This window comes from Argopecten irradians, chromosome 8, assembly GCF_041381155.1.
Source record: "Argopecten irradians isolate NY chromosome 8, Ai_NY, whole genome shotgun sequence".
In the NCBI taxonomy this organism is placed as follows: domain Eukaryota; kingdom Metazoa; phylum Mollusca; class Bivalvia; order Pectinida; family Pectinidae; genus Argopecten; species Argopecten irradians.
This window is the reverse complement of record NC_091141.1, coordinates 19,272,714-19,287,846: the sequence shown is the minus strand read 5'-3', so window position 1 is coordinate 19,287,846 and position 15,133 is coordinate 19,272,714. Positions and strand designations below refer to the sequence as shown.

Genomic DNA, 15,133 nt, shown 5'->3' with positions numbered 1-15,133 from the left:
GCTGGCACGACAATTGTAATAGTCATCCTCCTGTTATAAAAAGAAAACGGATGAAAATTAAAGTATGAAAATTAAGTTATACGTTTGTATAGTGAAAAAAATCATTTGATGGAACAGCCAATTGTTTGACGGGAAAGAGTTGAGTCCTTGCAACTTCCGGTGTGTTGCCATGGACAACCGACTAAACAATAACAGTAGATGAAAAAGTCCCATCGCTAAAACGGGATATTCAATGAAATATTTTCGTAAGAATATGTTGCCATATTGATCAATTTTTAGAATATGTTATATTCTTCCGTTAATTATCATGCTGACGTAAAACCAGTCATTTCTTGACCTTAGTTTAAGTATTAGTACGCCAGAGCCAAACTGCCAAAGTAAATATTGGAATTTATCATACATTGGGCTTAGTAGTAACATATCGGTGCTGTGCAGTGGTAATGCAAATATGATGATAATGACGTCATAAGAAGCGATTGAAGTTCATAGCTATATGACTGCCAACTATGCTTGGTAAAGTTACATAGTGGGACTACAGTGAAAATATACATATACATCATTGCATAAACCTGTTAGATAGTTTAAGTGCTAATTTGATTGGGTTTGAAATAAAAAGTATTTACAGTAGCATATATAAGTGAAATAATTAATCCAAGTTCAATTGATTTTGTCCAGATATTTGGGCCGGTCCTCCCCATCATGCCAGTTAAAGATGCTAATGCTGCTGTAGAATTCATCAACAACAGGTGAGATGTTAGTCACTCTCTGTAGACTTCATCAACAACAGGTGAGATGTTAGTCACTCTCTGTAGACTTCATCAACAACAGGTGAGATGTTAGTCACTCTCTGTAGACTTCATCAACAACAGGTGAGATGTTAGTCACTCTCTGTAGACTTCATCAACAACAGGTGAGATGTTAGTCACTCTCTGTAGACTTCATCAACAACAGGTGAGATGTAAGTCACTCTCTGTAGACTTCATCAACAATAGGTGAGATGTTAGTCACTCTCTGTAGACTTCATCAACAACAGGCGAGATGTTAGTTACTCTCTGTCTGTAGACTTCATCAACAACAGGTGAGATGTTAGTCACTCTCTGTAGACTTCATCAACAACAGGTGAGATGTTAGTCACTCTCTGTAGACTTCATCAACACATGGTGAGATGTTAGTCACTCTCTGTAGACTTCATCAACAACAGGTGAGATGTTAGTCACTCTGTCTGTAGACTTCATCAACAACAGGTGAGATGTTAGTCACCTCTCTGTAGACTTCATCAACAACAGGTGAGATGTCAGTCACTCTCTGTCTGTAGACTTCATCAACAACAGGTGAGATGTTAGTCACTCTCTGTAGACTTCATTCAACAACAGGTGAGATGTTAGTCACTCTCTCTGTAGACTTCATCAACAACAGGTGAGATGTTAGTCACTCTCTGTAGACTTCATCAACAACAGGTGAGATGTTAGTCACTCTCTGTAGACTTCATCAACAACAGGTGAGATGTCAGTCACTCTCTGTCTGTAGACTTCATCAACAACAGGTGAGATGTTAGTCACTCTCTGTAGACTTCATCAACAACAGGTGAGATGTTAGTCACTCTCTGTAGACTTCATCAACAACAGGTGAGATGTTAGTCACTCTCTGTAGACTTCATCAACAACAGGTGAGATGTTAGTCACTCTCTGTAGACTTCATCAACAACAGGTGAGATGTTAGTCACTCTCTGTAGACTTCATCAACAACAGGTGAGATGTCAGTCACTCTCTGTCTGTAGACTTCATCAACAACAGGTGAGATGTTAGTCACTCTCTGTAGACTTCATCAACAACAGGTGAGATGTTAGTCACTCTCTGTAGACTTCATCAACAACAGGTGAGATGTTAGTCACTCTCTGTAGACTTCATCAACAACAGGTGAGATGTTAGTCACTCTCTGTAGACTTCATTAACAACAGGTGAGATGTTAGTCACTCTCTGTAGACTTCATCAACAACAGGTGAGATGTAAGTCACTCTCTGTAGACTTCATCAACAACAGGTGAGATGTTAGTCACTCTCTGTAGACTTCATCAACAACAGGTGAGATGTTAGTCACTCTCTGTAGACTTCATCAACAACAGGTGAGATGTTAGTCACTCTCTGTAGACTTCATCAACAACAGGTGAGATGTTAGTCACTCTCTGTAGTACTTCATCAACAACAGGTGAGATGTTAGTCACTCTCTGTAGACTTCATCAACAACAGGTGAGATGTTCAGTCACTCTCTGTAGACTTCTCAACAACAGGTGTGTAGTCACTCTCTGTAGACTTCATCAACAACAGGTGAGATGTTAGTCACTCTCTGTAGACTTCATCAACAACAAGATGTATTCTGTGAGATGTTAGTCACTCTCTGTAGACTTCATCAACAACAACAGGTGAGATGTTAGTCACTCTCTGTAGACTTCATCAACAACAGGTGAGATGTTAGTCACTCTCTGTAGACTTCATCAACAACAGGTGAGATGTTAGTCACTCTCTGTAGACTTCATCAACAACAGGTGAGATGTTAGTCACTCTCTGTAGACTTCATCAACAACAGGTGAGATGTTAGTCACTCTCTGTAGACTGTGTTAGACTTCAGACTCATCAACAACAGGTGAGATGTTAGTCACTCTCTGTAGACTTCATCAACAACAGGTGAGATGTTAGTCACTCTCTGTAGACTTCATCAACAACAGGTGAGATGTCAGTCACTCTCTGTAGACTTCATCAACAACAGGTGAGATGTTAGTCACTCTCTGTAGACTTCATCAACAACAGGTGAGATGTTAGTCACTCTCTGTAGACTTCATCAACAACAGGTGAGATGTTAGTCACTCTCTGTAGACTTCATCAACAACAGGTGAGATGTTAGTCACTCTCTGTAGACTTCATCAACAACAGGTGAGATGTTAGTCACTCTCTGTAGACTTCATCAACAACAGGTGAGATGTTAGTCACTCTCTGTAGACTTCATCAACAACAGGTGAGATGTTAGTCACTCTCTGTAGACTTCATCAACAACAGGTGAGATGTTAGTCACTCTCTGTAGACTTCATCAACAACAGGTGAGATGTTAGTCACTCTCTGTAGACTTCATCAACAACAGGTGAGATGTTAGTCACTCTCTGTAGACTTCATCAACAACAGGTGAGATGTTAGTCACTCTCTGTAGACTTCATCAACAACAGGTGAGATGTTAGTCACTCTCTGTAGACTTCATCAACAACAGGTGAGATGTTAGTCACTCTCTCTGTAGACTTCATCAACAACAGGTGAGATGTTAGTCACTCTCTGTAGACTTCATCAACAACAGGTGAGATGTTAGTCACTCTCTGTAGACTTCATCAACAACAGGTGAGATGTTAGTCACTCTCTGTAGACTTCATCAACAACAGGTGAGATGTTAGTCACTCACTCTGTAGACTTCATCAACAACAGGTGAGATGTTAGTCACTCTCTGTCTGTAGACTTCATCAACAACAGGTGAGATGTTAGTCACTCTCTGTAGACTTCATCAACAACAGTAGAGTCACTCTCTGTAGACTTCATCAACAACAGGTGAGATGTTAGTCACTCTCTGTAGACTTCATCAACAACAGGTGAGATGTTAGTCACTCTCTGTAGACTTCATCAACAACAGGTGAGATGTTAGTCACTCTCTGTAGACTTCATCAACAACAGGTGAGATGTTCATCACACAGTATGTAGTCACTCTCTGTAGACTTCATCAACAACAGGTGAGATGTTAGTCACTCTCTGTAGACTTCATCAACAACAGGTGAGATGTTAGTCACTCTCTGTAGACTTCATCAACAACAGGTGAGATGTTAGTCACTCTCTGTAGACTTCATCAACAACAGGTGAGATGTTAGTCACTCTCTGTTGTAGACTTCATCAACAACAGGTGAGATGTTAGTCACTCTCTGTAGACTTCATCAACAACAGGTGAGATGTTAGTCACTCTCTGTAGACTTCATCAACAACAGGTGAGATGTTAGTCACTCTCTGTAGACTTCATCAACAACAGGTGAGATGTTAGTCACTCTCTGTAGACTTCATCAACAACAGGTGAGATGTTAGTCACTCTCTGTAGACTTCATCAACAACAGGTGAGATGTTAGTCACTCTCTGTAGACTTCATCAACAACAGGTGAGATGTAGTCACTCTCTGTAGACTTCATCAACAACAGGTGAGATGTTAGTCACTCTCTGTAGACTTCATCAACAACAGGTGAGATGTTAGTCACTCTCTGTAGACTTCATCAACAACAGGTGAGATGTTAGTCACTCTCTGTAGACTTCATCAACAACAGGTGAGATGTTAGTCACTCTCTGTAGACTTCATCAACAACAGGTGAGATGTTAGTCACTCTCTGTAGACTTCATCAACAACAGGTGAGATGTCAGTCACTCTCTGTAACTTCATCACAACAGTGAGAGTTAGTCACTCTCTGTAGACTTCATCAACAACAGGTGAGATGTTAGTCACTCTCTGTAGACTTCATCAACAACAGGTGAGATGTCAGTCACTCTCTGTAGACTTCATCAACAACAGTGAGATGTCTATCACTCACTCTCTGTAGACTTCATCAACAACAGGTGAGATGTTAGTCACTCTCTGTAGACTTCATCAACAACAGGTGAGATGTCAGTCACTCTCTGTATACTTCATCAACAATAGGTGAGATGTTAGTCACTCTCTGTAGACTTCATCAACAACAGGTGAGATGTTAGTCACTCTCTGTAACTGTAGACTTCATCAACAACAGGTGAGATGTTAGTCACTCTCTGTAGACTTCATCAACAACAGGTGAGATGTTAGTCACTCTCTGTCTGTAGACTTCATCAACAACAGGTGAGATGTTAGTCACTCTCTGTAGACTTCATCAACAACAGTGAGATGTCATCCTTCTGTAGACTTCATCAACAACAGGTGAGATGTTAGTCACTCTCTGTAGACTTCATCAACAACAGGTGAGATGTTAGTCACTCTCTGTAGACTTCATCAACAACAGGTGAGATGTTAGTCACTCTCTGTAGACTTCATCAACAACAGGTGAGATGTTAGTCACTCTCTGTCTGTAGACTTCATCAACAACAGGTGAGATGTTAGTCACTCTCTGTAGACTTCATCAACAACAGGTGAGATGTTAGTCACTCTCTCTCTGTAGACTTCATCAACAACAGGTGAGATGTTAGTCACTCTCTGTAGACTTCATCAACAACAGGTGAGATGTTAGTCACTCTCTGTAGACTTCATCAACAACAGGTGAGATGTTAGTCACTCTCTGTAGACTTCATCAACAACAGGTGAGATGTTAGTCACTCTCTGTCTGTAGACTTCATCAACAACAGGTGAGATGTTAGTCACTCTCTGTAGACTTCATCAACAACAGGTGAGATGTAGTCACTCTCTGTAGACTTCTCAACAACAGGTGAGATGTAGTCACTCTCTGTAGACTTCATCAACAACAGGTGAGATGTCAGTCACTCTCTGTAGACTTCATCAACAACAGGTGAGATGTCAGTCACTCTCTGTAGTGACTTCATCAACAACAGGTGAGATGTTAGTCACTCTCTGTAGACTTCATCAACAACAGGTGAGATGTTAGTCACTCTCTGTAGACTTCATCAACAACAGGTAGAGTTAGTCACTCTCTGTACTTCATCAACAACAGGTGAGATGTTAGTCACTCTCTGTAGACTTCATCAACAACAGGTGAGATGTTAGTCACTCTCTGTGTAGACTTCATCAACAACAGGTGAGATGTTAGTCACTCTCTGTAGACTTCATCAACAACAGGTGAGATGTTAGTCACTCTCTGTAGACTTCATCAACAACAGGTAGATGTAGTCACTCTCTGTAGACTTCATCAACAACAGGTGAGATGTTAGTCACTCTCTGTAGACTTCATCAACAACAGGTGAGATGTTAGTCATCACTCTCTGTAGACTTCATCAACAACAGGTGAGATGTTAGTCACTCTCTGTAGACTTCATTCAACAACAGGTGAGATGTCAGTCACTCTCTGTAGACTTCATCAACAACAGGTGAGATGTTAGTCACTCTCTGTCTGTAGACTTCATCAACAACAGGTGAGATGTTAGTCACTCTCTGTAGACTTCATCAACAACAGGTGAGATGTTAGTCACTCTCTGTAGACTTCATCAACAACAGGTGAGATGTTAGTCACTCTCTGTAGACTTCATCAACAACAGGTGAGATGTTAGTCACTCTCTGTAGACTTCATCAACAACAGGTGAGATGTCAGTCACTCTCTGTCTGTAGATAGACTTCATCAACAACAGGTGAGATGTTAGTCACTCTCTGTAGACTTCATCAACAACAGGTGAGATGTTAGTCACTCTCTGTAGACTTCATCAACAACAGGTGAGATGTTAGTCACTCTCTGTAGACTTCATCAACAACAGGTGAGATGTTAGTCACTCTCTGTAGACTTCATCAACAACAGGTGTAGTCACTGTAGACTTCATCAACAACTCTCACTCTCTGTAGACTTCATCAACAACAGGTGAGATGTTGGTCACTCTCTGTAGACTTCATCAACAACAGGTGAGATGTCAGTCACTCTCTGTCTGTAGACTTCATCAACAACAGGTGAGATGTTAGTCACTCTCTGTCTGTAGACTTCATCAACAACAGGTGAGATGTTAGTCACTCTCTGTAGACTTCATCAACAACAGGTGAGATGTCAGTCACTCTCTGTCTGTAGACTTCATCAACAACAGGTGAGATGTTAGTCACTCTCTGTAGACTTCATCAACAACAGGTGAGATGTAGTCACTCTCTGTCTGTAACTTCATCAACAACAGGTGAGATGTTAGTCACTCTCTGTAGACTTCATCAACAACAGGTGAGATGTTAGTCACTCTCTGTCTGTAGACTTCATCAACAACAGGTGAGATGTTAGTCACTCTCTGTAGACTTCATCAACAACAGGTGAGATGTCAGTCACTCTCTCGTAGACTTCATCAACAACAGGTGAGATGTTAGTCACTCTCTGTAGACTTCATCAACAACAGGTGAGATGTTAGTCACTCTCTGTAGACTTCATCAACAACAGGTGAGATGTTAGTCACTCTCTGTAGACTTCATCAACAACAGGTGAGATGTCAGTCACTCTCTGTCTGTAGACTTCATCAACAACAGGTGAGATGTTAGTCACTCTCTGTCTGTAGACTTCATCAACAACAGGTGAGATGTTAGTCACTCTCTGTAGACTTCATCAACAACAGGTGAGATGTCAGTCACTCTCTGTAGACTTCATCAACAACAGGTGAGATGTTAGTCACTCTCTGTAGACTTCATCAACAACAGGTGAGATGTAGTCACTCTCTGTCTGTAGACTTCATCAACAACAGTCACTCTCTGTAGACTTCATCAACAAACAGGTGAGATGTTAGTCACTCTCTGTAGACTTCATCAACAACAGGTGAGATGTTAGTCACTCTCTGTCTCTGTAGACTTCATCAACAACAGGTAAGATGTTAGTCACTCTCTCTGTAGACTTCATCAACAACAGGTGAGATGTTAGTCACTCTCTGTAGACTTCATCAACAACAGGTGAGATGTTAGTCACTCTCTGTAGACTTCATCAACAACAGGTGAGATGTCAGTCACTCTCTGTCTGTAGACTTCATCAACAACAGGTGAGATGTTAGTCACTAGCTAACCTGTAGATTTACAATCAACACAGGTGAGGAGAGTTGTTGGTTGTATTTGTAACTTCATCAACAACAGGTGAGATGTTAGTCAAGTCTCTGTAGACTTCATACAACAACAGGTGAAACTGATATTGTAGACTTCATAACAATATGGTTACAGGGAACATCAGAACATGTAAGTCCTCCTAAAACCGGAAACAGAATTTGATGAAATTTGGTACACAGAACCCTGACATAAAGGGAAGTTGTATTTATAAAGGGTTCTGCAATGTCCCCTATTAATGGAGTTACCTTTCTCTAACATTCTAGTTTGTATTGCAATGATTTTATGTGTATTAAATGTATATTTTATACCTTTCTCTAAATTTTATATTATATTTTAACAGTGTCTAGTCTACCTTTCTTAAATGTATATTTATATTTAACAGTGTCTAGTCTACCTTTCTCTAAATGTATATTATATTTAACAGTGTCTAGTCTACCTTTCTCTAAATGTATATTATTATTTAACAGTGTCTAGTCTACCTTTCTCTAAATGTATATTATATTTAACAGTGTCTAGTCTACCTTTCTCTAAATGTATATTATATTTAACAGTGTCTAGTCTACCTTTCTCTAAATGTATATTATATTTAACAGTGTCTAGTCTACCTTTCTCTAAATGTATATTATATTTAACATTGTCTAGTCTACCTTTCTCTAAATGTATATTATATATTTAACAGTGTCTAGTCTACCTTTCTCTAAATGTATATTATATTTAACAGTGTCTAGTCTACCTTTCTCTAAATGTATATTATATTTAACAGTGTCTAGTCTACCTTTCTCTAAATGTATATTATATTTAACAGTGTCTAGTCTACCTTTCTCTAAATGTATATTATATTTAACAGTGTCTAGTCTACCTTTCTCTAAATGTATATTATATTTAACAGTGTCTAGTCTACCTTTCTCTAAATGTATATTATATTTTAACAGTGTCTAGTCTACCTTTCTCTAAATCTATATTATATTTAAACATTGTCTAGTCTACCTTTCTCTAAATGTATATTATATTTAACAGTGTCTAGTCTACCTTTCTCTAAATCTATATTATATTAAACATTGTCTAGTCTACCTTTCTCTAAATGTATATTATATTTAACAGTGTCTAGTCTACCTTTCTCTAAATCTATATTATATTAAACATTGTCTAGTCTACCTTTCTCTAAATGTATATTATATTTAACAGTGTCTAGTCTACCTTTCTCTAAATCTATATTATATTAAACATTGTCTAGTCTACCTTTCTCTAAATGTATATTATATTTAACAGTGTCTAGTCTACCTTTCTCTAAATCTATATTATATTAACAGTGTCTAGTCTACCTTTCTCTAAATGTATATTATATTTAACAGTGTCTAGTCTACCTTTCTCTAAATGTATATTATATTTAACAGTGTCTAGTCTACCTTTCTCTAAATGTATATATATATTTAACAGTGTCTAGTCTACCTTTCTCTAAATTATATTATATATTTAACAGTGTCTAGTCTACCTTTCTCTAAATTTATATTATATTTAACAGTGTCTAGTCTACCTTTCTCTAAATTTATATTATATTTAACAGTGTCTAGTCTACCTTTCTCTAAATCTATATTATATTAAACATTGTCTAGTCTACCTTTCTCTAAATGTATATTATATTTAACAGTGTCTAGTCTACCTTTCTCTAAATCTATATTATATTTAACATTGTCTAGTCTACCTTTCTCTAAATGTATATTATATTTAACAGTGTCTAGTCTACCTTTCTCTAAATGTATATTATATTTAACAGTGTCTAGTCTACCTTTCTCTAAATGTATATTATATTTAACATTGTCTAGTCTACCTTTCTCTAAATGTATATTATATTTAACAGTGTCTAGTCTACCTTTCTCTAAATGTATATTATATTTAACAGTGTCTAGTCTACCTTTCTCTAAATGTATATTATATTTAACAGTGTCTAGTCTACCTTTCTCTAAATTGTCTAGTCTACCTTTCTCTAAATGTATATTATATTTAACAGTGTCTAGTCTATTTTATTCTAAATGTTTTTTTTATTTAACAGTATCTACTCTACCTTTCGGGGGAGTAGGAAACAGTGGCACAGGAAATTATCACGGAAAGTTCTCATTCGAGACTTTCACTCATAGACGAGCTGTTCTTCAAAAGGAGCTCAAAATGGAGTCAGTAAACAAGTAAGTATACTTCTCACTACCTGCCTTTATGTATTATTATCCAACTGAATGATGTTCATTTCTGGCAGTATATTTCTATATGTGTTATTTACAGATGTTTGTATACTGATGTATGTTAAGGAAATTTTTAAAATTCCCAATCTTATTGATATTATTTAATTGTCTATTTGACAGAATACGCTACCCTCCCTATTCTGATCAAAAGTTAGAAATGGTGCAGCTAATCAGCAATAAATCTCCAAAGAAAAAAGGATTTTTCTCATTTTTCTCCTGATGTATCTGGTAAATATTGACTGTGGGATGTTTTAACGGTCCATCGTTGATTCAGACACGGTATACATAATGGTGTTAAGGGGATTAGATATTACATTGTATTGAAGAAAGCTCTTTCTATAGTAACCAAACACGTCAAATATTGTCAATTAAAATTAAATTTAAATATTGATTCATTCTGGCAGTATCAATTCATTTGTCAAGGGGACAAAGCTCCTATCACCAATTCTTGTATACTTTGTCTGAATTATAAGTTTGGACGTTGTTTATTGTGGCATGCAATGATCATTGTTTTCTTTATTCATACAGTTTACGATACCCACCATTCACTGAAAAGAAGCTAAATATTATATCCTGGGTGAGCGCCAAGAAACCAAAAAAGGCTGGCCTCTCATCTTTTTTGCCTTATTTCGTGTTTGGAACTTTAATTGCTGTGGTTCTTAAGGTAAATTTCAAAGTAGAGGTTTTTAATTTTTCAAAATTTTGATGTTGATTTCAAGACATATTTAAACAAGTATTCATCTGTATGAAAGAATGGTCTTTATGTTTTATTTGTAGATCTTGTAAGATATAAAAACTTGTAAATATAGTATGATTTCTGGGGATGTTGGTCTTAAAGGGTTGTGAAATCAGATACATTTTATTTCTATGCAATGTATAAAGTATCCAGCATAAGTCCGATTTACAAGTATTATATATGTACTATAAATGAGGATATGCAACGTATAAAACAACCACCGCATTTAATGATACATGTAACCAGGTAATCCTATGATGTAGCCAGGTAATCCTATGATGTAGCCAGGTAATCTTATGATGTAGCCAGGTAATCCTATGATGTAGCCAGGTAATCTTATGATGTAGCCAGGTAATCCTATGATGTAGCCAGGTAATCCTATGATGTAGCCAGGTAATCCTATGATGTAGCCAGGTAATCCTATGATGTAGCCAGGTAATCTTATGATGTAGCCAGGTAATCCTATGATGTAGCCAGGTAATCCTATGATGTAGCCAGGTAATCCTATGATGTAGCCAGGTAATCCTATGATGTAGCCAGGTAATCCTATGATGTAGCCAGGTAATCCTATGATGTAGCCAGGTAATCCTATGATGTAGCCAGGTAAACCTATGATGTAGCCAGGTAATCCTATGATGTAGCCAGGTAATCCTATGATGTAGCCAGGTAATCCTATGATATACCCAGGTAATCCTATGATGTTTAGTGATTGTACCCCATACATATATTGTGTTGTCATGTTGTTCATTCTCTACTTAAACAACAACTCCTGTATAACAACCATTTCTTCCCTATAACTACTACAGTTACTGTATAACCTGTCAAAACTGACACTTGTCTAATCTGGCTCCCTATGTACTCTGGCATAGTTGTATGGCATTTTCAGTAATTTACAGCACTGTATAACATGACATATTTCTGTGGACTTTCTTTTGTGGGGTGGAACTTTGAAAGAATTTAATGGATAGAAATATTTGTGGTTGCACATTTGCCAACTTGTTTAAGATACCATGGATATAATTTCAGGTGTTTAAACTTTTAACCCCAAGAAAGTCTGCTAAATAACCCCCTATGAAGATATTAAAGGTTGATTTTTGTCTATTTTGACCTGTTCTTTCTGATGGTATAGTCAGATTTTTGACATTTTGAATATTAAAGAATTTGGACTTGCTAAAATGGCCTAAAATGGGGGTTCAAAATCATGAGTCTCCCTCCAAAATAGGAAGGGTTGGCAAGTATGGGTTATAACCAATGGAGCAATAGTGAAAATCAAAATTTGTTTGTTTATTCAAGATTGAAACAGTTACCTCCAAAACAATGAAAGTTTGTACACAATGTCCATTTTATGTAGTAGAGTAATGAAGACCAGTATAATCTAGAAGTCTGGCTATATCAACCAGATACACTGGTCCCAGTGGCTGGAAGTCTGGCTATATCAACCAGATACGCTGGTCCCAGTGGCACCCATTTGAGACATTTTGATTTAAATATATTCTATCGTTATATTTTGGATTGGGCACATGTTCTCCAACTTATATGAAGTCCTGCCTCTGACTTGTTAAACTGTATGAATAGTGAATACCATTCCATTTCAATTTGAAAATAATGCATGTTATTCTCCAAACTGATTTTTTTTTTTTTGCAATTTTTAAATCGTTTTGAATTTACTATTATTAAAGTACATGTTGAACATTTTTAAACATAAAAAAATCAATATGGTGCAATAAATTTCTAATTATTGTTTCAAGTTTGCTGACTAACAGATTATTGGGTTTGTTTCTAATATCTAGACATTGTGTCAATATTTTATCATATGATATTCTTTCCTTTTCAGTATGTCGGAATGGAGAAAATCATGTCATACTTAAAGTAATGTGAAGACATCCGTGTGCAAGTGGCTGTCAATGTGAAATGTGCTATTTGAATCAAACACTGAAGTGATGTGATCTGGAAGTGTGTCATAGAACTGTGATGAGTGAACAGACTCGTGAACAAATCCTGCTGTACACATCTCTTTGATTGTACATTGAAATGTTCCTAGTCAGGGTATTGTCTATAACTATTGTGGGTTTACACTGTAAAATTGATATGCAGAATAATAAATCAAGCATGGGTAATTATGTGTTCTAACTAGGTCATTACCAGTATTACTGTAATATTTACTAGGTAATTACGAGTATAACTGTCATATTTACTAGTTAATTACAAGTATAACTGTCATATTTACTAGGTAATTACGAGTATTACTGTCATATTTACTAGGTAATTACGAGTATTACTGTCATACTTACGTTGTGCCATAAGTATAATTGATCATGGAACTGGCGTCTCACACAGAATTGAATAGTATAAAAAATATATTCACTTTTGGAAGAAATATATCAGAATTATATATAAACCTATCATACTTGAAATATTCACTAATTTCAAAAGAAGGAATGTCTGCTTTCAAAACCGGTTGTGAATTAAGAATGAATATGATTAAACAATTAGAAGACCATCATGTTAATTAATATCATTTCTCAGCTGATTGTATATTAATTTATTATAAAGATACCCATGACAGATTTTGGTGGATAAGTATTTTATTATTAGTGGGCATGACTAGCTGAAATACACATTGTGCAAGGGGTATATCCTGATTTCTGGTGGTTCATCATCAGACACGTTGTTTTAATTTGGGTTTTTGAGGGGGTTTACCAGGTAAGGTAATCGGTGTTCGTAATAGATAAAATGACTGTATATCAAACCCCTGAAGTCTATGTAAAAGGCCAAATGTTTTCAAATATGTGTTAGGTGACACAGTATCTGTTAACTGGGTTTATATACAGAGCGGACAGGGGTTTGTGATTCTGATCTTCAAATCTGTAGATTTAGATAATGTGGAGAATGTTCTGTATAATTTTATATATTAGTTTTCATCCTAACTTTACTGCTGAGTCCCCTCTACAAAGTCTTGTTTGTAGAAATATTTCTATAAATTGCAAAAAAAATCCTTATGGTAAGCAAAATGGATAAAGAGAATATTAAAGGAGGCTGTTTAAATTTTGTTGATGACTTTGGTATAAGATCTTCATGAAGGAAAAAAAACACAAAAAGGATTTATATTACCTTTCATTTTTCATCAACCTGCAGTTCCATAAAATGTTGTTGTTTTTTTGAAAGAAAAGACAACAAATTTAAAAGCATGAAGTTCTTTCTTATTAATGTTCAGAAAGGTTGATGTGTATTAATTTTACATTTATTTATATCCTATCTATGTAAAATGCAGCTCTTTTTAGTTTTTAATTATTGTATTATAAGGTGCAATGAAATATGGTCAAATCAAAATTTCCTTTGCAAATGGCTCAATAATAGAATTTCAGTTAGCATTAATAGCTTATAGTTAGACTTTGTATAAAAACAAGATTACAGATGGGAAGGAATATATAGATATGAGAAGAAAAAACATACATGTAACATCCTTACAACAGTAAAATATCCAATCCTAATATCAGTATACTTTGTGGGTATCCTTAACAACTGTGTTCATGTAGAATATGTGATGTGTGTTAAAAACAAGACACATACAGTGGATTATATCATATTAGTATAAATAAAGGCAGTTCAGGAGGAAAAAACTGACCAATCACAAGCCAGCAGAGACTTCTATGAATGTTATAGTTATGACCAGAGGTTGATATATAATTATAGTTTTGATTCTTGGTGCTTAGTATGATTACCCGTCTCATTTATACAGCATATGTTTTTTTCTTTGCATATTATTGATTATGTAAGTATCTATAATATACAGACCATCACTGAAGGAAAATCTGTTTGTGACCAACAGTTTTATTCTATATTATTTTGTTTGTTGTTATATTGTGTTGATTACTGTTAACCAGCTTATTTCCGTGGTGACTAAAATTATTAGTCATGTTCACAGAGATTTAATTTCACGATTTACAAGTAAAACGCTGTATTATAATAGTTGTGAATTATTTTTTGCAGCCATTTATTTTCGTGAGGTTTTTTTTGGCGCGAAATACACGGAAATAAAATGGTTTGTAGCAGTACAGTTAAGCTTTTTATTATTATTATCTATTGTTTGTACAAACTGTGCCAAACGAAATGAAATTTCCTCCTCTTCTATGGCACTTTATGTCACATATATGTTTATTGTTAGATATATTTTTTATCTATTTTTGTTTGATTATATAGCTGATTACCATCAGGTCATATATGTGTGTTACATATAATGTAATTGCTGTAGATTCTACACCATTAATATTTTCACAATAGAAACATAAACTTTATTAAAATATTCTCTTTATGAAAAGTCAATAGAACTGTATCACTGATTTTGTTTAAACAGATCCAACTACTTTATTATATATACAAATTGATGAATAAAAGTGTACATCTAT

The 15,133-nt window shown here is 35.8% G+C and overlaps 1 protein-coding gene across 1 annotated transcript in view; it reads left to right on the top strand.

Moving 5' to 3' along the window:
* Positions 1 to 15,133, top strand: part of LOC138329596 (aldehyde dehydrogenase family 3 member B1-like) — a 35,428-nt gene extending 20,295 nt beyond the window's left edge. The window contains 5 exon segments of the mRNA XM_069276684.1: positions 676 to 746; positions 4,671 to 4,747; positions 9,766 to 9,937; positions 10,520 to 10,655; positions 12,562 to 15,133. Of these exon segments, the coding sequence (XP_069132785.1) occupies positions 676 to 746; positions 4,671 to 4,747; positions 9,766 to 9,937; positions 10,520 to 10,655; positions 12,562 to 12,600 (495 nt within the window). The 3' untranslated portion in view covers positions 12,601 to 15,133.